The sequence below is a fragment of the Podarcis vaucheri genome (genome assembly GCF_965113315.1).
Source record: "Podarcis vaucheri genome assembly, chromosome: 6".
In the NCBI taxonomy this organism is placed as follows: Eukaryota; Metazoa; Chordata; class Lepidosauria; order Squamata; family Lacertidae; genus Podarcis; species Podarcis vaucheri.
Genome location: NC_138764.1, coordinates 49,691,175 through 49,713,043, shown reverse-complemented (window position 1 = coordinate 49,713,043; position 21,869 = coordinate 49,691,175). Strand labels below are relative to the sequence as shown.

Below are 21,869 nucleotides of genomic sequence, written 5' to 3'. Positions count from 1 at the left end.
TGCAACAAGAGCCCCAAATCCTGAAATTTATTGTTCATTTCATCAGTTCGCTAGTGAAGGAAGTGAGCTACACTAGGAGATTGTAATTGTAGATTAAAATGTTAGTTTATCTTACCAGTTAATAGGACTATCACCCTTTTAAATAAATCTTAGTCAATTAATCATGTTAGTTTTAATCATTTAAATGATTAAATATGTACACATCTGTATTTGAATGAGAGAGCACTGAGGAAAAAGTATACATAGTTTGTGGTTCTAGACTCAAAACTGCACCTAGATGCTCAGATATCAGTGGTGGCTAGGACTGCTTTTTACCAACTTTGAATTACACGCCAAAAGTCATTTCTTGTTAATTTGAGATTGGATTACAGTACTGCAGCATGTTCTACATGGAGCCGTCATTAAATAATGCCCAAAAGGTTCCATTAGTTCCACATGCAACTGCCAGCTGTATCACATTATGCCAATCCTTTACTAGCTTCGCTGGTTTCTGATTTGCTTCCAGCCATGATTCAAGGTGATAGTTTTGATGTTTTAAATGCTAAATGACTAAGTCTCAAGACTGTGAGCCACTGAAGAAAGTTCAGTAAAAACTCTCATTTCAGTGGAGTTTTTCAGGACCGTTTCCTAACTATTTACAAAAATTATTTTTAAAAAATCTGCTGTTGCAGTCTCCCATTATTATTTTTCTTACTGGCTGGGGGAGGAGTTGCATCTGTTTTTGTGCTTTTCTGCTGTAAACTGTCATGAGTATCTTGCCAGAAAGGTAATGAAGAAAGCCACCCAGAGTGGCTGGGGAGGCCCAGCCAGATGGGTGGGGGATAAATAATAAAATTATTATTATTATTATTATTAAACATAATAAACACATCACCCTAGTCCTTGCTCACTGGTAGGCATAATTTTGAATTAGCGTCCTCACTTACTGTGCCTCGCAAGGCTGACAGTCCAGGTACTTCTCATAATGAATCTGGGGTGTGCATCCGATTCTTGGCAACAACTGATGATGTAGGACTCGAAAATGGGTCGATACGTGTGTGTGTTTAGTGGGGCGGGGAGGACGGCAAAACGGAGCCTTGTGTCCTGTAGCATTTTAGGGGTTAAGCCTGGAATAGATTTGATTGAGCGGAAAGTGGTGGGGAGAAGTGGAGAACTGACGTCAAAGATCAAGGCTGGGCCGGGCTGAGCCTTCATCAGAAAGGTGCTACTAATACGCAGGACAGAAGAAGACACGGCTGTAGAGGAGAGCCGACGGGAAGCAGCCGCAGCCTCGGCCAGAGGGCTCCACAGTCCCAACAAGTTGCAAACGCGACGAGGCTTTGCTGCCGTCTAGCAAAGTGAAGCCCAACCTGTGCAGGTGCCTTCGGGCCCACCAAAAAAAAAAAACAGTAGCTACAGTTTCAGAAGGCCTGAGACAGCGAGCAAGAGGTCCGTCATGTTGCCCTTGCCCTCCAGGCGGCAACGAAAAGCTAAGTCTGCCCGCCCCGTCAATCCTTCGGAGCTCCCCGGCCATGAGGGCGAGGGCGGCTGCGGCGCTTTCAGCCCCGGCTCGCGGCGCCTGCTGAGCCAGCGCCTGCCCAAGTGCGCGCGCTGCAGGAACCACGGCGTGGTGTCCAGCCTCAAGGGCCACAAGCGGCTGTGTCGCTGGCGGGAGTGCGCGTGCGCCGCGTGCTTGCTGGTGCTCGAGAGGCAGCGCGTGACGGCCGCGCAGGTGGCGCTGAGGAGGCACCAAGAGCAGGTGGCCGGCCAGGTGAGTGGGCGCGCGCGCCTTGCGCGGGGGGGGGGGGGAACCAGCAGGGGCGGGAAACACAACGCCGGCCGCAGAGGAGGGCCAGCAGGGCCCCTCTCTTCATGCTGACGGCTCTGGAGTCCTTAAGAGGCCATAACATAATCATAATAATAATAATGGTGATGATGATGACAGTTAATAATAATTTTATTGTTTATACCCCGCCTATCTGGCTGGGTTTCCCCAGCCGCTCTGGGCGGCTTCCAGCAAAATATAAAAATAATAATAATAAAATGTCAGACATTAAAAACTTACCTGAACAAGTTGCTTCAGCACTGAGTTGTATTAATTTCGGTGGTGGAGCAGCAGAACGGTTAGTAATGACTAAAGAAATCCTCTCAGGCGGCGGGGGGGGGGGGAATGGCGGAAAGGCCTCAGGGCATGTGATGTGGGGGGCCCTCAGAGGGCCCCACTTGCCAGTATAGGCAACTCTGGCAAGTTGAATAGTTGCTGTTTAAACCAAGAATGTACTAGTCCCTGTATAAGCAGGACCCCCCCTCCAGGCATAACCCCACCATGCCTTTATTCCTTGCAATGCAGGAGCAGCTTCAGCTGTGAAGTTTTTTTCCTGTAGCAAAGCACAAAGCTTCAGCTGCTGAATTTGCTCCAGTAAGTTCAGCTGGCTTTAGTTTTAGCTTCATTAGTGTGTGCCCTGGGCAGTGGGATGGGCTTTTTGCTTAGCTTCTGGGCCCATGCAAGCTTTATAGGGCAGTAAGCTTTTCCAGAACAAAAAATAAAGCATCTGCATCAGGAATACCTTTCTGGTGGTAAGTGGTGTTAGACATTGGAATGGACTCCTTGGGAAGGTGGTGGACTCCTCTCCTTTGGAGGTTTTTAGGCAGAGGTTGGATGGTCAACTGTCATGGATGCTTTGGTTGCAATTCCTGCACTGCATGGGTTTGGACTAAATGACCCTTGAGGTCCCTTCCAACTCTACAGTTCTATGATTCTAAGTGATACAAGAACAAACGGGGAGGATGTGGAGCTGAGGAATAATGTAAGGAAAGTAATCTTAAAACTGCCCTCTCCTGAAGCACCTTTTCCTGAGAAAGTTGCTGGAATCTACGTTTCAGCTAAAAACAAGTCCCAGTCTTTAGTGAGCTTTGCCTCATGTAGATCGAAGCTGAGTAGCTTTAACTTTTAAATGGGATGGATTCAGTGTAAATAGTTTAAGCTTCTTAAATTAATTTGGGTGCTAGTGGAGCTGTCTGGTCCTGGCACCGTAATTGGTTTACTGCTATTGAAGACAAGTTCCCTTTCTTTGAGTTCATGTTATATGTTATATGTATTTAAAACAGCAATAATAAACCCCTAATGTAAACTATATAATTGTAATGCATCCTGGGGAAAAGTTGCCTTTTGATCATAATGCAGCTTTTCTTATTTGCTTCCAAATAGCTTGAATGTTTTCAGTATTATTTTAGCAGGCAAGCATGGACATTGTTAGTAAGCAAAAATAGCTATGGTGCTGAGGAATGTCCTCTTCTTTTTGTGATTGCATAGGTTAAGAAAGGAATGAGGGGCAGTGAATGTTCAGTTTCTGGCCACAGGTCAAACTTCCATTGCAAGACCAAGCAGACTGCCAGGTTGTTGGCTAGACACTCACCGGAAGGTATGTGCCTGCATGTAGGAAATACAGTTGAAACAAACCTAGTAGGCTCTTCCCTTTTAATGTATTCCATTATAAAATGGTATTGATATAGGACAATAAGTTGTTATAGCTGTGAAATGAATGTTTATTTTATATTCCTGACACATTCCTTAAATAAGCATCTACTTATGAAGACCTCTTTAGGCATGACTCTCCAAACCCTTAAAAAACATCAAAAGATTGTGTGACAATGGCATTTCTAGTCAAGGACTCTGGTTGACATTACATTTCATGAGTGAATACTGGATGCATTCCAGACAAGCTAAGTATACCTAAGTGCCACTGATTTGAGTATGAACTGAGTGTTCTTGATTTTCTTGGTGTCAGCTGTATTTAAGCACAAAGGCTGCTTCAGATGTCTTAATTACATATGATATTACCTACACATGAAATACACTGGTGTAGTTAGCTGTTAGCTGTTGTATGTGACAAGCGTATGGGTGCACTTTCACTATGCTACACTTTCAATTATACAATGTGTACAAACTGTTAATGACTGGCACGTGCAACTATTACCTGTGATGTGACAACTTACACACAGGTTTCTTAGTAATACCGTTTTTACCTCATGAAAAGCTTTCTGTAAAGGAAATGTTTAATGTTTGAAAGCACCTAATGCCAGGCTTTGCACAATAACTGTCCTTTTCCTTTGTATCTCGTTGTAGCAAATAGTCCACCCTCCCAGGAAACAGAACATTGCCTTTCTAGCCTCAGTGAGAGAATGAGGAAAAGAAGGGCATTTGCAGACAAGGAGTTGGATTCAATAATGCTGGAAAGGGAACTTCGACAAAGAACCTTTGACGGATTTGCTGCCCATCAGAGAAGACAGCTGCTGAGCAGAGAGCATTTACCAGCCCTTGAGGAAAACGTATTCCAAAGTGGACATGATTACCTTAATTACTTGACATGCGTTAACTCTGGTATGTTGAATATTTGTTTTCCTTTGCTGCGTTCAAATACCAAGGTTCTAGACTATGGACCTTGCATTTATAAAGTCACAGACACTTCTCCTTTGAATGTAGCTTTTATCACAGCAAGCCAAACTGAAGGTGGCACTTCACAGAAACGTACCTGTGAGGAGAACATGAATAAGTACCTAAATGTGTACAGAGAAAATAATTGTGACTGGAAGGAGCAAGCTCTGTCCAGTGTCTTTTCCAGAGATCTTCTCTTACTTGAGAATAATTGGAGCCCCAAAATAATAAAACTCCAAGAAAATAAAGAATTAAGAGACATGGCAGCCAGATACTGTATTTTGTGCAATCATCACTCAAAACAAGAAAATCACAGTGTTAATGATACAGGTCTTGAAGTCAAGGAGGATGTAAGGCATTTATCTCAAGAGTGTTGCTCAGAAATAAACAAGCAGATACTGTCTTTTTCAGTAGAATCTTTATTAAAAGTTTAAATCTATTAAGTAGCTTGGATGGCCAGTATTCTTATGAAATATTAATAATGAAGTCTCCCTACTAAATAAATATTCATATTGTATGTATAACTGTAACTCTTCTGCAAGTAATTAACATCATTGACTCCTGTTCCATTTCTGATGTAGGGGGAAAACGTTCTACTTTGTTGTGATACATTGGAACTAGATCAGTGTGTTCTGGTAAGAGTGAGGATTTGCATCTTTATTTTCATGAATGTTTATGTTTGTAAATGTGTTCAACTGGGCTTTTTTTCATCCATCTTGTTTTGCTTATAAGTAAAACATTATTTGCCTGTATGAAGCTGCAAAATATTACCAGGCATATGGCTTCCAGTATATTATAAAATACAGTGTAACTATTTGCAGAGGAAAAACCAGGTGAAAAAATATTACAACATAGCATAATGTCATAACATAACTTTTTGTTTTGATCAAATTACTGGAAGTAACTGTGATACAAATCACCAATTTTTGTGCCTAAAGTCCCCGAAAGTCCCTGCAACTGCAGCTTCTTTCAAACAGGATCTGAAAATCTAGTTTTATCCTTTGCTGAAGCAGGGTAATTGGTAACCAGCATTGCCATTTGATTAGCCATATCATTCGGATTATAAAATGCTCCAAGCAGAGAGGCTACCACTGCTATAAAAAAGAAAAAACATGCACCCAAACTGACAAAAAAATAATCTGGGACGAGGACAGGTCACCACCAACACTGTCATGGAGAAGAGGGTCAGCAGAAACAGAAGGGGAAATTAAAGAACTAGGGTGTGTGTAGTGTGATCTGTCCCCTACCTTTTAAGGGTGGCCATGCCCACTGTTGTTTCTGGTCAAGAAGGTTTTACAGATTTTGTACTACAGTGGTACCTCAGGTTAAGTACTTAATTCGTTCCGGAGGTCCGTTCTTAACCTGAAACTGTTCTTAACCTGAAGCACCACTTTAGCTAATGGGGCCTCCCGCTGCTGCTGCGCCGCGAGAGCACGATTTCTGTTCTCATCCTGAAGCAAAGTTCTTAACTTGAAGCACTATTTCTGGATTAGCGGAGTCTGTAACCTGAAGCGTATGTAACCCGAGGTACCACTGTATTTTGAAAACCTGCAGAATCTCTTTATCAGAAGTGGTGGTAGAAGAAGTGCACATTCTATGAGCAACTGCCCTCCTTTAAAGTTTATTCAATTCTGAGGATGCAATCCCAAGCACACTTACTAGGGAGTTGGATTCATGAGCAAAATGGAGAATACAGCCAAGCAGACGTGCAAAGATAGGATTTGCACTATGAAAATCCTCTCATCCACCACCACACAAAATAGTAAGTGTATGGAATTGAACTTTACTGCTTTTCGCTGGAAATATATTGGACACTATTACTAAGGGCACAAGCTTAGACAGTGTGTCTGGAAGTCCTGGGCTGCCCAGGCAACAGGAATTCCATACTACTTTGGTGATAGATTCTTGGCACCCTTATTACAAATAATGAAATAGTGCAATACACTTCAATTCTACTATCTAAAACAATAGGCAAGGAAATTTAAACTTCTCAAGAAATGCATTACAGTTCTCAAGATACACATTACCTTTTTCTACAAAATACAAATATTGCTGGAGCCAATATTTCATTCTATACACAAAAGAAATTAAAGCACTAATTGCCAATTAATTTAAATACTAAGGAAACACATATTTCAAGCTTTGGGGGGCCAGTTTAACATCTCTAGGTCTTGCTTTTAGTCCCAAATAATATGCCCCAAATAATAATTTGCCTTAATGAAGCAAGTGTATGTTCTTTTAGCAACAATTTCCTTTAAAGATAGTATATTGGTTCATTTATAGCGTATAGATTTCCCCAGCTCTTGGTCTCCATTGAGCTCTTGCCTGAAGGAGAGCTTTGTAAATCATGGAAACATTCATAGCAACTGAAATGGTTAAAGTTATTTCCCTACATATTGAGTCATATCACAGAATTAATTTGCCCAACAAGAATTCATGCAGCTAGCTTATATAAACACAGGTTTTGTTTTTAAAAGATTGGGTTGCTTCATTTGTGAAAAGGTCCAAATGCTCTCAGCTACCAAGACAAGTTATTCTCTGCACATTGCAGTCAGGCTCTTTTTAAAGGAAATGACCAAAGCCTGCTCTTTCCACTTTCCTTTGCTTCCTGCAGGCTTCATGATATGCCTCTTATGGGCTGCCCTCTGCTAGTGAAGAAACAGTAGGGAATGACTGAGATGATTGGCTTATTTTTGTTGCCTCTTGCTCCTTCACAACCTGAAACTAAGTAAAGCCTCAATAAGGAAGGGCTTTTAATTGACCCAAGCATTATTTTGATGGAGGGCTATCCCATAGTAGTCCATAAAGTTTTTATTCTTTAAAAATTACTCTCATTTATTGATTTGGGTCTTCCAGTAAATTGGGTCAGCACACATTGGAAAAGAGAGTGTAGACACAGTAAATTGGGTCAGCACACATTGGAAAAAGAGAGTATAGACACTTAAGTACAACTTGTGTCACTCGAGGTGTGAGTTGCTTCCATGGAATGACATGCTTTTTATAAGCTTAAGGTGATGCACCACATGCAACTCTACTTGGAATATTAATAGTTTGACTTCACTTATCTATGCTCTGGACTGGTAACATTCAGGTTAGATTACCTGTGTGTTGCTGGTTCTCTGATTGGGAATTTGATATACAGTTTGCTCTGGATAGGTTCGTTCTCCTCTTGAAAGAGTGAGCTCATGGACTTGGGGCTCTCCTTGATCCAGTGCTGTCCTTGATGGTCCTGGTGGCAAGGAGTTCCTATTAGTAGTTTGTCAGTGATGGCCTTTCCTGGTTAGGTAGCCTTGCCATAGCAATGCATGCTATGGTAACTTCCCAGTTGAATTATTGTAAAGTGCTTTTTGGGCTGCGTATGGTTTAAAAGCTGTAGCTGATGTAATTCTGAGGATGTTGAGAAGTACTGGCGGTTGGAACCACATAACAACATTTGTCCTGCAGAATCTGCAACACTCAATGCAATGTGTTGATGTATAAAAAATGATCAGACCTAAATACCTCTTTCTATACAAGTCTGCCTGGAAAGTGATGCGAGAAAAGGCCATCTCTGTGGTGGCCCCTTCTCTTTGGAATGCTTTCCCTGTTGAAGATTACCTGGTGCCGACACTGTTAGCTTTTTAGTGCTAGTTAAGGAGGCACCTCTTTGCCTAGGCTTATTGAAGAGATTAAAGCAATATAGTCAGTTTTTGAGTACATTGCTAGCTGGGCTATTGTGAAATGTTTGGGGATTTTTATCTAACATTTTGTCAATGCGTTATGATAGTGGTTGGCTTGTTAGTGTTGGCCTGCTGTGGTTTATGTAGTTATATGTTGTAACCTGCTTTGGGATCATTTACAAAGAAGAGCAGGCTTAGGAACTGAATAATAAATGAATGGATGTGTGGTATATGGGACTGCATTTGAAGACAGATTGGAAACCTCCGTTGGTTAAGAATATAGGTAAAAGAACTGCTAACTACGACTGGGCATTACAGTTGCACTGGCTCAGTGTCTATTTATGAGTCAATTTCAAAGTGATGGTACATACCCCAGCCCCAAGATGTGAAGGGATTTAAAAGGAGCTGAAGATTTACCTATAAACAAATGAACTAGGCTTCATGTTTTCAGCTCTTCTGTAGGTGTCTTTTTAGAGATGCTCCATCCCTTTTCAGAGATGCCCCTCCCCTGTAATTTGCATTATTGTGCTGCCTAATGAAGACCCCTTCCCCCAAAACACTCTAGAATTTAAAATTTATTATCTCTGCTGCTGGTTTTTATCCAGTTTTTGCTATTGCAAGTTTTAGCTTTTGTATTTGAATATATTATTGTGTAAGTCACATATCTTTGAAGGGTAATAAATAAATAAAGCCACTCTAGCTTCTCATACTTTATCACACTACCTGTGTCTTTATGCTTTGCTTCACAACCCCATGGGTTAGAAACTTGATCTTGTAATGTAAACAATAAAACCTGACTTTCTCTGAATTTTACATAAGCCACTAGATTTTGTGTTGTGCTGTATAAATACAGCTTGCTTGACCACCTGATATAAAAAGTGCATTTGAGAAATATCCTATTGGTGCGTTGCAACTTACCCAGCAGGAGTTAATTACTCAGAGGCAAACGCTTTAGCTAGTGTGTACTCTCCCAAGTCTTGCTGTTTTGATTTGAACAATGAAATGGCCAAAGGGCCAACAGTGTTTCTTTTGTTAGGATAATATCAGCTTCACATGTCAATATTTCTCTTCCCCCATGCTATCCATCTTGAGTTTATTTTTTTAAACACTTTGGCTTCTTTAAAGGAGGTTTGGTTTCCAGAGCAAACCAGCAAGCATCCATTCAACCAGCTTCAAATTGCATGCTGGGTTGATTGCATTTGTTATGTCTAGTAGCAGATAGAATTTTCTCAAAATATTTAGCCTGTAAGGGATCTCTGCTGGTCGTCTGTTTTTATTGCAAGCATGCAATTAATCACCCTAATTGTTCAATTACTCAGAAGCCCAAGATATTATAACAAAACAAAACAAAAAATAGATGGCAGTCCAAATATCTTGAAAGTTTAAAGGTTCATATTGGTAAGGTAAAACCAAACATTTTCCCCCATGAAGACAAGATTGAGAAATTGCACTAATTTTGCAGTAGTATTTGTTACAGTACCTTGAACTTTTACTGTCACATTACAGTTTGAGATACAATGCCCTATTGTTTTTATAATAATGATAGGGCATTGAATCTCAAACTGTAATGTAGGAGTAGGAGTAGGAGTAATAGTTAAACTCTGATATGGGGAATTTCTGGATATCGTTAAATTTCACCTTGGCCGCAGTCAGCATGGATTGGCTAATTGTCAGGGGTGATTTGAGTTGTAGTCCAACAACATCTGAAAGGCCATAGATTCCCCATCCCAGGTCTACATAGTGACTCATTTTTACCACTATTCTCTGTTACCCAGCTCCATCTTTGCAGAGCTGTATGCCCCTGTTTTTGATTCTATGTCAGAATAGATGTGAGAGCAAACACACATTTCTGCACCTAGCAAAAGAGACATGGACATGCCAACATGGGGAGGGGGGAACCTTTGTGGCCCATCTGGTCAAATTGTTAATTTGTCTCCACCAGAGACAAATCTAGGCTCCCTTGCGCCCTTGGCAAGGAGAGTGGGCAGATAAGCTCCTAGCCACTTTGAGCCAGAGTGGAGAGGCATGATTTTTTTGGGGGGGGGGGCCCGGCCTGTGCCCTTGGTCCCCAACCTAATCACCCCTTGATCCCACCCCCACGAGCTAGCTTTTACAGTAACTTTTGAACTACTGAAGGAAAAGGGAGTTGTAATTCAGTAGGTGAAAGCTTCCAGCAACACAGCAGAATCCAAATAGCCTTGAAAAATCAACAAGTGTTTCCTTAATCTTTGCCCCTCTGATGGATTTCCACCATCCTCAGCAATTAATTAACTAACGGTGCAATCCAATACGTGACTCAGTAAGCCCCATTGATTCATTGGAAATTACTCCCAGGTAAGTATGCATAGGACTGCAGCCTAAATATTTAATGAACCTATTTAAAGCTTGAAACCCTAGTTACAACTTCCCAACCACTTTTCCAGAAGTCATGCCAGAGCACTTTTGAGTATGTACTTTTATATTGCAGTACTCTGACTGCACACTTCAAGCTGTTAACTGGGGAATGACAGAACAAACTTCCTTAATCTCCCATTACTTTCCCTTAAAATAATAATACAAAGAATGTTTTAATGTACAGGGCTGCTAAAAAGTGATAAAATTTCAGTGAAGGTACCAGTGATTTAGGTGATCCATGTAGACTCAACATCTAATAGCACAGGGGTCAGCAAACTTTTTCAGCAGGGGGCCGGTCCACTGTCCCTCAGACCTTGGTGGGGGGCCGGACTATATTTTTTTTTGGGGGGGGGGGAAGAATGAACAAATTCCTATTCCCCACAAATAACCCAGAGATGCATTTTAAATAAAAGGACACATTCTACTCATGTAAAAACATGCTGATTCCTGGACCGTCTGCGGGCCAGATTTAGAAGGCAATTGGGCCAGATCCAGCCCCCGGGCCTTAGCTTGCCTACCCATGTAATAGCATTTGCTTTTTTTCTTACTATCTGGATAATGAAGAAATAACAGAGTCCCATTAGCTTTGTCGGACTGCATGTAGCTAGTCAGAAAACAGAGGGAAAATAAATATATTTAAAAGCAATATAGAATGAGATTCACTATACTGGTGCACAAGGATACAGTTTTTAAGTTGGTTCACAAAAATCCAATTGGCTTTGTAGTGTCATCTCTAAACAGAAGCAGTTTAAATGATTTTAATAGGTATAATTCATTATACATATATATTTCCAAGTAACCGTAGGACCAGATGAAATGTCTGGATAATCTCAAGCCTTGAGAGTGAAAGAGGTCAGGGCTGTTCACTTGGGGCTGCCTGCCTGGCCAATTAACAACAAATGTAGATAATTAGAGGTTTGTTCCAGCCAACCTAAGCATGTTTTGAATCCCACTGATTTTAAATGGAAATGGATTAAGCACAGCAGGGTAGTGCAGTTGTTAATATGATATGCTGTGAACCAGTTTGAATCTTAGCGGGCAGGGCAATCCTAAACATGGGAATCAGGCTTAATATATGCTGGCTGAATTTAAGCCGCCATAAAGTATTCCAGATCCTGAGTCCATTCAGAAGCTCCAGGAAGGCAGAAATGTTGGCTGAACTGGCACCAACCCAGCAGAATAGAAAAATCTGCTGAAATACAGAAAGCCACTGTCACCAAGGAAACTGCTGCCACCTGTTGACACACAGAGTGGATAGGACCCAAGCCCTCCTAATGGTGTGTGCAGACTGTGAGGGCTCTTAGAGAGAATCCATGGGAAGCAGTGCAGAAACACAGAGCACATTCTGCATGCAGCCTCTAATTTGTACATGCCACACACCCTGACTGCACCCACCACACACTCCTCCAGTTGCACAGCCACACTAACAGCACAGCAGATGTGGAGATCACTAGTACACTCCATGGCCCCACAAGCATCCCAGACAGACACAGGCTATGCCACCCCTCCCCAGAGCACACAGCATCTACCGGTATGTGGAAATGCAAAAATACAAGTATATTGAAAGCACCTCACAAAGTATTGTTGCACGCCACCCTAATCTCTGAGCGATGTGAGATTTCAGGGGTCCCAGGCATGCTTACCCTGGCGCTGTCCCTCTGTCTAGCTTGCTGCGTTTTACAGACTCCAACCTTCAGCTCACATCATGGCCAACTGCATTCCTAAACCCTACTCTGCTTTGTCTCCAAACTTACTCAGAGCTGCGAGGAGGGACCCTTCCCATTTTCTGCCTGGCACAGAGTCCCTTCTCTCTGGCTTTCCTAATGGCCCATTACTTTCCCTTTGTCTTTTGTTAATGGCTGATCTCCCAGGCGATTTCCTGAACAAGGGAAGCTGGCTTGGCACTGTGTTTTAATGCTTTTCTAAATCCAGTGTCTGGAAGTCAATTTTAACACTCGAAACATTGATTAAATGCTAACACCTATCAGACCCTGGGATTTAGGGGAATCTGGCACCCATAAACCCTGGCTCCCGAGACTCTGTAACAATACACGCTGCTGAAAGCACAGCAGAGGCCACGAGCATCCAGAAAACCTATGTAAAACCTGCCCTAAGCACCCCAGAACAAGTCCTCAAGGGTAAGGGGCAGGCACCTCCTCTACCACCACCTCCTCCTCCTCCTCCTCCTCCTCTTCCTCTTCTGCCCTGGCAGTGGCAGCAGCACAAGGGCAGGCACCTGCTGCCCCCTCCCAATGGAAAATACGTTCTGTTCTTGAGTCTTGTATGTCACTTTAATGATTTTATTGTAGAGCAGAGTATAAATCCCATATCTGAAAAAGAAATATTTTAGATGACCTGAATAAGCAAACAAACACAGTCTGCAACAGTATGGAGATAATTTAGAAAAATGGCCATGGGTATAAAAACGTGTGTAGTTGGGAGTTGCACTGCAGAAGTTCCTGGTCCAGCTTTTAGGCTGATATTAAATGTTAATCCTACTTAGGGTAGATTAACTGAAGTGAATGGATGTGGCTCATTTAGGTTCGTTAATTTCAATGAGCCTACTCTGAGTTAGAAGCTGGTTCAGTACAACCCTTAGGCTTGATTCCAAATCAAGATCTTCCCTATCTACTTTTCTTTGTACAACTCTGAATATCCTTTCCCCCATCTCAGTGCTACTGTCACCCCTATTTATAAAAGTTTAATCAAAGAACAATGTAGGTTAAAAATAAAGTATGTAATATTTGCCTAGTTTTATAGGTACTGTTGCCTGTCCTATCACAAACATGGTGTCAGAAACTGCCTGTAACTTCTGTTTTTTATCGGTATAGTACCTCTGTTAACTTATTCTTGCTGGACAAAACACTGCCTCTCCACTCTCAAATTCACATTTAAGAAATGCTTGAACTGGAGCTCCCTCTCGTGACAAAAGTAAGACTTGCCGTTCTTCCAGTATTTGATACCGTGTTGAAAGGCAGCTTGCTGTGCTACCATTTATGTTCCAAGGAGGAGTATTCTTTTCAGTTTCTCATTCATCATGTACAATTGCAAACTGGCTTGACTTTATTCATCAGTCGAGGTTAAAAGCAAAGCCTAAATTGGATCCTGTGGATTTGCCTGCACTGGGAGGGCTGAGTCTTTTTTCCCATCTCCTCCAATGCTGCTAATCTTTGTACTGCTGGTCTGTTTGTCTCCTGTTATTTCCCGAACACTCTTTTATATTGTGTGATTCTATAATGTTATAAACTATAGCGTTCCATGAGCACTTGTGTGAGAGAAGCTGTTCTGGAGAATGACAAGGGATAGATTAGCTACCACTTTATTAAACTGAGAAGAGTTGCATAGTTTCAATAAAGTTCCTGGCTACAAACACTTTTTAAATTTTTCATAATATTTACAGTAGCAAATTTTAAAGCCATCTTAGATGTTACAGAGGCTACAATGCTGGATATAAATTGGAATGAATAAATACATCATTTCCTTTTCTTTTCTTTTCTTTCCTTCCTTCCTTTCTGTCTTTCTTTTCTTCTTGTAAAAATACAATCTACAATGTGCAGTCTACAAAATTAAGTAACTTACCCTTTGAAAATAAAGGTTAAATGTGGTAGCCTCCAAACATTTTTGCAGATGTCTTACAATAAGTGTTTTTAGTACAGTGAGATAAATCAGTTTTTACCATTGGCATGGGAATTCACTTTGACATGTATATTGTCAATTGGGAAAAGGCAAAGATGCTGCTGCTTCTCCAGCTTTTAATCATTAGCATGTCTGACCTTGATTTGTGCAATTGCAGTGGTACTTTCAGAGCTCTATAATTTATTGCAGTTGTTTTGTTTGCATATTTTGCTTAGCCACCTAATTTGGAACTGAAACATCAGCTTGGACATGTGGCTTTGAGTACATATGAAAGGGTCAATGCAGTTTGTGTGGAATGTTTTAGTTTTTAAACTGTCAAATGTCAGGCTGTAATTTTATTGCTGCCAGTAGTATTAGGTATCAGGTGTGACTGTAACTCTGTTTTTGGTGCCAAACAAGGTTTCTGCTGCTAACTGTAAGCAGTCAGTTCTGCCCTGGAGAGAATTTTAAACAAGTTGCATGACTGACTTCTAACCGAGAGTGACAAGGAAGGAGAAACAGTGAAGGATCCTAGTTTGAGGATTTGAATTCTGTTCATAAATAAGGGTTCAAGGGTCGTCTTCTTCTTCTTTGGTGATCACTCGTAGCCGAGTAAGATTGTCTTCCATAAACACGGTTTTAACAATGAGTTCATAAGTGACTGTGGAGGCCAATTCTGGATCCACATGTCCTTCCATAGTGGGGACATTGGTTTCCGGGCAGGAGTTTATCACGGTGTGGATTTGCCAAGCTGTGCCTTTCTCTTAGCACATTTCTCCCTTGTATCCTGAGTTTGAGTGTCTTCAAAGCCCATGACACCTTTGCTAAAGGCTGTTCTCCAATTCGAGCGCTCGCAGGCCAGTGTTTCCCAATTGTTGGTGTTTATACTACATTTTTTAAGATTTGCCTTGAGACAGTCTTTATTAAACCTCTTTTGTTGACTACCAGCATCACGCTTTCCATTTTTAAGTTTGGAATAGAGTAGTTGCTTTGGAAGACGATAATCAGGCATCCACACAACATGACCAGTCCAACGAAGTTGATGTTGAAGAATCATTGCTTCAACACTGGTGATCTTTGCTTCTTCCAGTACACTGGTATTAGTTTGCCTATCTTCCCAAGTGATGTGTACATTTTTTCGGAGATACCGTTGATGGAATCTTTCGAGGAGTTGGAGATGGCGTTTATAAGTGGTCCATGTTTCACAAGCATACAGTAAGGTTGGTCGTATACCAGCTTTGTAAACAAGCATTTTGGTTTCCCTGCGAATGTCCCGGTCCTCAAACACTCTGCACTTCAATCGGGAGAAAGCCACACTCGCAGAGCTCAGGGCGATGCTGGATTTTGGCATCTAGCTGCTGCAGCACAGGCCAACCTTAACTCTTTGGCTTAGCCTGACTAAAAGAAACATAGGCTGACTTAGAAGTTATGTTGGAAGGTTCAGATGTGAGAGTGTCAGTTCAACAAATAATGGTTTATCTGTCAGCAAACAGTTTATCTAACAGTGCATGAGCCATGTGCCTGCATGTCCCTCCCCTTCCTATCCTCCTGATTCTTATTCAGACATTACAGGAAATTAGTTTGCATGTGTCTTGGAGGAAGTGGCACAATGTCTTCCCCATCTGTGGGATGCTGTTGTAGACACACTCTGTAGTGCACTCTGATTCCTAGCTGGAAGAGATGGTGGCAGTAGAAACTGGGCAGGAGAGTAGTCAGAAAGTTGCAAGAATGACATATCAAGCATTTGAATTACATTGGAAGAAGGATGGTGAAGTGATATACTCATATTAGAAGATTTCGTATCAGAATCTTTCGCTTGGATCTGCTAGTTTTCTTGGTTGGACCAAATGGGCATTTGTGGTTCCCTCTATTGCTGTGATTGGATCTTGAAATTGGATTCTGCAGAAAAAAGTATTGCTGAGATGGTCAAGCCAGTTTCTTTGTTATATAAATGACCCTAACTTTTTAGGTATCCTTAAGCCAAAGTGTTGCCACAGAAACTTACTTGCTGCAGATCATTTCTGGAAGGTGTGCAGAGTGTTACGGTCATGAGATTTCTATCGTGTGTGTGCGCGCGCAAATAAACCTTAATGCAGAAAAGCCACCAGTTTCCAGTGACCTTCTTTGCACAGAAACCAAACTTATGATGTAAGCCTCTAGACCCCTTTCTGGAAAATGAAGACCAACCACAGAAGGGTGGGTGAATGTGTTGGTTATAGAAATCATTGTGGGATACATAAACTCCTGTCCATGCTGCCTAGGGTGCTGATCTAAACAGCCCAGGATTTCATCTGTTCTATTCCCTGGGTCATAAACTGCAGCATTCCTTCATCTGCTCAGAATTAAAAAGGGATTCCAGGGCAGATGATATCTTTCTTTTTAGAAATGAACAAATCTACATTCAAGTACCATCCCACATTTGTCAAGTGTCGAACTGTATGTCTCCCAAGGCTGAGCCAGCGAGTAGAAAAACTTTCAATCCATCCACCTTCTTCTCACAGTCCTCTGATCATATATTACATTCTCTGTACTAAGAGGATTCCATCTGCAAGAAGGAAAGTCAGCAAAATCGTACACACGCACGCGCACACACACACACACACACACACACACACGAGAGAGAGAGCGAGAGAGAGCGCGCGCGCACAAGCAAATTAGTCACCTTCCACGGTCTTTGCTTTCACTCACATCCAGCCATTCCTTTCTACTGGATCCATCCTCCCTTAGTTGCTCTGTATAAAACAATACAGTGGTACCTCAGGTTAAGTACTTAATCCATTCCGGAGGTCCGTATTTAACCTGAAACTGTTCTTAACCTTTAGATAATGGGGCCTTCCGCTGCCGCCGCACCGCCGGAGCACGATTTCTGTTCTCATCCTGAAGCAAAGTTCTTAACCTGGGGTACTATTTCTGGGTTAGCGGAGTCTGTAACCTGAAGCGTATGTAACCTGAAGCGTATGTAACCTGAGGTACCACTGTACTCTGTGTTTCCCCCATTCCCTGTAATAGGGAATCTAAATACTGCTATAATCTGTTCCCCTTTTGGCGAAAGTGGATGAAGCTCCAGTATCAGAAGCAAGCCAGGTTGGGTGGGTGGGGACAGTTTCAAGCAGTAAATTGTGGAGATAGAAGGCAGGGGATGGGGTGGGTTTGATCTTATATTCCTTGCTCTCATCTCAATGTAGTCTAAAAATACTGCATGCTAATGTAAGCCTATGGCAGAGGTGTAGAGACTGTAGCTATCAAATCGGGATCTGTAACAAAGCACATTTAAATATTGATATAAAAGAGCTGACATCACTTCATGCTTATATGCTGCTTATATGATTGCTTCTCATAGCAAAACAAGCACAAAGGATTATGAAATGGATCCCAAATGTGGGACACAACCATATTTTTCTCATTGCTAAACAACTTTTTTCAACCCTCTTCCCAATAGATGCATATGTGTCTAGTTAATACAAAGAATCTACCACAAGCCTCAAAAATCAGGGTTGCATTTATAGCCAGGATTTCAAATTATTGCCAGAGAGTCGACCTTCTATTGGATCCTTCACACAACCTTTACCCCATACGAATTATACCACAGAGTGACTGGAGAAGAATTGCCCTCTGAAGGGAGAAAAGTGATTCTGGTGCCACTTGTTGAATGGTGATATAAGAGGGCATTTGAATGACTAGTAGTAGTTGATTATGTTCGGGGACTAATTCCACCCCCTTCCCCTTAGTCAGAAATTTATTACACCATGTGAATAACTGAAAAAACTGACCGCATGATCTTTAAAAATGCTTCAATACTTTATACCGTTTAGTCATGTTTATATAAAATGTCTTCCATAGTGTGACTGGTCCTACAGCTGTGAATAGCTAGTTAGACTACGCAGCCAAAATACACAGCCTTCTATGGTCTTCCAAATTCTGGAAATCTGCAGGGTTTTATTCCCCAGGAGACTAGCTCATTCCAAAGCTTTATTATTATTACTTTTAAAAAATCTTTAATGTTTGCACTCTTGCTTCATTGTGCCTGGTTCATTCTGGGTGTAATGTGACAGAGTTCAGGGAAACCTACACCATGGTTAAATTTGGTGAACCGCTTTCTGCTAGCATTGGAATGGAGTGGAATGCTGCTGTCAGCTCTTTGGGTGTCCTTGTACTTCTCTGATTCTTTTAATTATCAATAGCAATATGTTGTCATTGTATAATTGAATTAAGCACATATGGATCCGATTAAGTAACAATCATTTTACACTGTTTCCTTCACGATCTGTTCTGTACAAAAAGAATGTTCAAGTGTGTTCTAATTGCTTCCATATTGGTAGTCGTTACTATAAACACAAAATAATTCTTTTCCTTATTTCCTTGTACAGTTGCCACCAGCAGCCATCACGATGTATCAGGATCCTAGTCAATTCCCTTCACATACAGTCATTTGTTTACTTTATTACTATTATTACTTCCAAATAGTTAACTAATACAACCAATAGACACCAGCTTGCAGAAAAATAGTTGGCTCGTTTCACAGGCCTGATCTAATTTTGTGACTTGCATGTAAAATATCTTAATTTCGCCTCTAATTTGGCAGGCACAGGATGAATAGTGTTATTTTAAAAAGCATTGGGTTGGCCAAACTGGGTGTTTGCTAACATTTTATTGCAAATTGTGACCCAGTCGTGATTTCCTGCCAGTTTATGGAACTGGCAGACCAGAAAGTTTGTTGGCTTCCTGTGGCAAGCAAAGCAGAACCATCTCAAAAGTGATCTGTGTTATCTGCTTCTCAAAGGTGTGTGAAAAGTGTTCTATTTGCAGCTAACATCCATGACAGCAGGGGCTGGGCTTAAGAGAGCAAGGGAGATTAGAACCACTAGCTGGAGGCATGTTGGGCCACCCAGACATGCACCAGGCATTTCTGTCTCCCAGTGACAACTTCAAGCTTTGGAGGCCCTTAGTCAAGGTGCTATTAGCAGCTGACACCCTCCTGATTTAGCCCACTTGCCACTCTTGCTACTGCTTATTTGCCCTCTTCCTCAATCATGTTCGACCTTCCAGGTCAGCCACAGTATGCTTCTGAACAGTGGTTTCTGGGAATGACAAGTAGGGAGAGTGCTGTTTCACCCAGGTGTTGCTTGCGTGCTTTCCAAAAGCATGTGGATGACTGCTGTGTCTGCAAGGAGCCAGGCCAGGAAGCTCTGGGTGTCAACAGATTATGCCAACCCAACTCTGTCTCTGCCCCACATGGCCAAGACAGGGCAGCATCATTGCAAACATTGGCTTCTCTCACAAACCTCAGACAATGTTACTTCAGGTACTGTTGGTGGATTTATGTGTGATGTTGGCAATTTGATAAATTCATCTATACATAAAACTGCTATTGTGAACTGGTTGTTATCCTGAAATTTGAACCTGAGTTGATTTTCTCTTCCTTCCCAATCCATTTTCTTTTTGTGTTGCGTCTTTTTAGATTGTAAACCTGAGGGCAGGAAATCTCCCTCCTCCCCCACCCTCTTTTCTGATGATAAACTACTGCAGGACTTGTTTTTAGCAGAGGAGCAAGATTTTTTTTTTATTTTTAAAATAAATTATAAATAATTTGCTTTTATCTATTATGGACTGAACTACCAACATGGCTCCCAAAATATTTTAGATAGTAACAAATAAGGGATTAGAATTGCACTGCTCCTGCTTGAACATAATGTGTGCTGTTACTGCAGTTGAAAACATAATGCCTAGAAGTGGAGCAATCTGGGCTGCATTCAGACTTCAGGTTTAGTGCATTTTATTGGCTATAATGCTGGTGCTTCTGTCCCAGTTTCTAACCTTCCTTTTACACTCCATTATGGAGCAGTGGCTTTTTGATAGCTATAGCACCATGTTGCTCTGAATTTTAAATGGTATGGAAGAACTGTATGCTGGGATACTGTCCAAATTTTTGTCACATGAAATTGCAATGTAAAACTCCTGCAATTTTCTTAGTTAATGGGGTTGCAAATGGATTGTGGTTTTTTTTTTAAGCAACACAGAAATGAGCACCAAACTTCTGCTGGATTTCCAGAAGTTGTTTTTGTGTTGCATTAAAAAAAATGCCTTAAATGCAGAAATTAACGGATCAAGAAATTTCGAGAACGTAGAATAAAGTGCCATCTGAAGGCAGCCCTGATGTTTTCTTCCCCAGCATTCCAGGGAGCCAGTGATGGTTGGGGTATCCTTGGGGTAACCCTCATTTGTATTAGTGTACATTCATATTAGGCAGGACCTTTGCACCACCACTAGGACTTTTATTCTCAATACTGGGTCACATGAACCACTTGTGTGTGAAGAAGTTGGAATATTGGTGGCCAGCTGATAGGGGAAGTGGTTTAACTTCTGAGAAGAGAGAACATAGAGTTAGATAGAATTAGGTAGGTGGCCTTTATGACCTTTACCCCTTCTCTCTCATTAAATCTCTTTAAGCTGTACAATATTGCCTAGGATTGAGATGTGTGACCAGTAGGAGGATTGGTAAAGCAGAGGCGTTATTAAATACTTAGGAATTCTGAGGTTGCTGCCATTCTGTAAACCAGGAGTCAGCAAACTCTTTCAGCAGGGGGCCAGTCCACTGTCCTTCAGACCGTGTGGGGGGCCGGACTATATTTTGAAAAAAATAAATGAATGAACGAATTCCTATGCCCCACAAATAACCCAGAGATGCATTTTCAATAAAAGCACACATTCTACTCATATAAAAACATACTGACTTCCAGACTGTCCGCGGGCTGGATTTAGAAGGCGATTGGGCCAGATCTGGCCCCCGGGCCTTAGTTTGCCTACCCATGCTGTAAACCGAGGCCCTGTGAATTCAACTTGTGCTTTCTCAATGCAATTTTCAAACTGAGAACCAAGCTAGATACAGTATCTTGATATCTGAGCTGTGGAAGCAGGCAGGGCTGATTTGGATGAAGGCTGCAGTGTGAATCCCCATCCTCATCCCCATCTGCCATTTGCTCCAGGGGGCAATTTCCAGGGGTGGAGGGTTAATTCAGACAGGAAAAATTGGGTGGAAAGGCTAGAAAATCCCTTTATGCTATGGCCCTGTTCTGAATCAAACTTGCCCCCATTCCACCCACAGTTGCATTTACCATGCTTAAAAATGCAGAAGATTAAATAATGGGTCTCCAGACATCATACGTGATTTGTCCCTAAAAAGCTTCACCTGTTGATTGTCATACATCTGTTAGAGGCTCATAGCTGGAATGCTGGATTAAAGGATCAGGTTAAGACAACTGCATTGGCTTATTGAATTATGTATCACAAAGCAAGTAATTGAAACAGGGTGTTTGAACAGATCTTACAAAACTGAAACAACATAAGGACTTTAAAAAAAATCTTCTAATGAACAACAGCTAGATCTACTATCTGGTTTGAATGTACTTACAAGATTATTGTTATATATTCCTTTTTAAACAAAAGCAAAGCTGGTGATCAAGTTGATGGAGGGGTAGAATACAATGTTATAGAATCGTAAATAATAACAAAAGCATGGTGAGGAATCATGAATCCCTGAATCTGTCTGAGGAACTTCTGAATAAGACTAAAATCTCCCACAGATAAGGGTTTAAATCCTACGGGCATTTATACATTTTAAAGTCCTATTGACATCAAGGGGTCTTAAGCATCTTTGCAAGACCTACCCTACCCTATAAGGCTTACAGGGTTGTTGTAAGAACTGCCACTACATAACACACATGAAAGGTCTTAAACACTTGAAAGTGCTATACAGATGCCAGATAACATCAATAATAGTTGTTTTTCTT

At 41.5% G+C, this 21,869-nt stretch overlaps 1 protein-coding gene across 14 annotated transcripts in view; it reads left to right on the top strand.

The window, feature by feature from the left end:
• Positions 1-1,435: 1,435 nt before the first annotated feature.
• LOC309533975 (doublesex- and mab-3-related transcription factor 2-like) overlaps positions 1,436-21,869 on the top strand; it is a gene marked incomplete at its 5' end in the record, with an annotated part of 76,016 nt that continues 55,582 nt past the window's right edge. For 9 of the 14 annotated variants that reach the window (XR_014220575.1, XM_082225689.1, XM_082225692.1 and 6 more), the window contains 4 exons: positions 1,436-1,750; positions 3,293-3,401; positions 4,106-4,360; positions 4,996-5,049. Coding sequence is in view for 11 of the 14 variants with exons in the window: in XM_082225689.1 (XP_082081815.1) it covers positions 1,436-1,750; positions 3,293-3,401; positions 4,106-4,360; positions 4,996-5,021 (705 nt within the window). The other 5 variants (XM_082225688.1, XM_082225691.1, XR_014220576.1 and 2 more) reach the window with 5 other exon arrangements.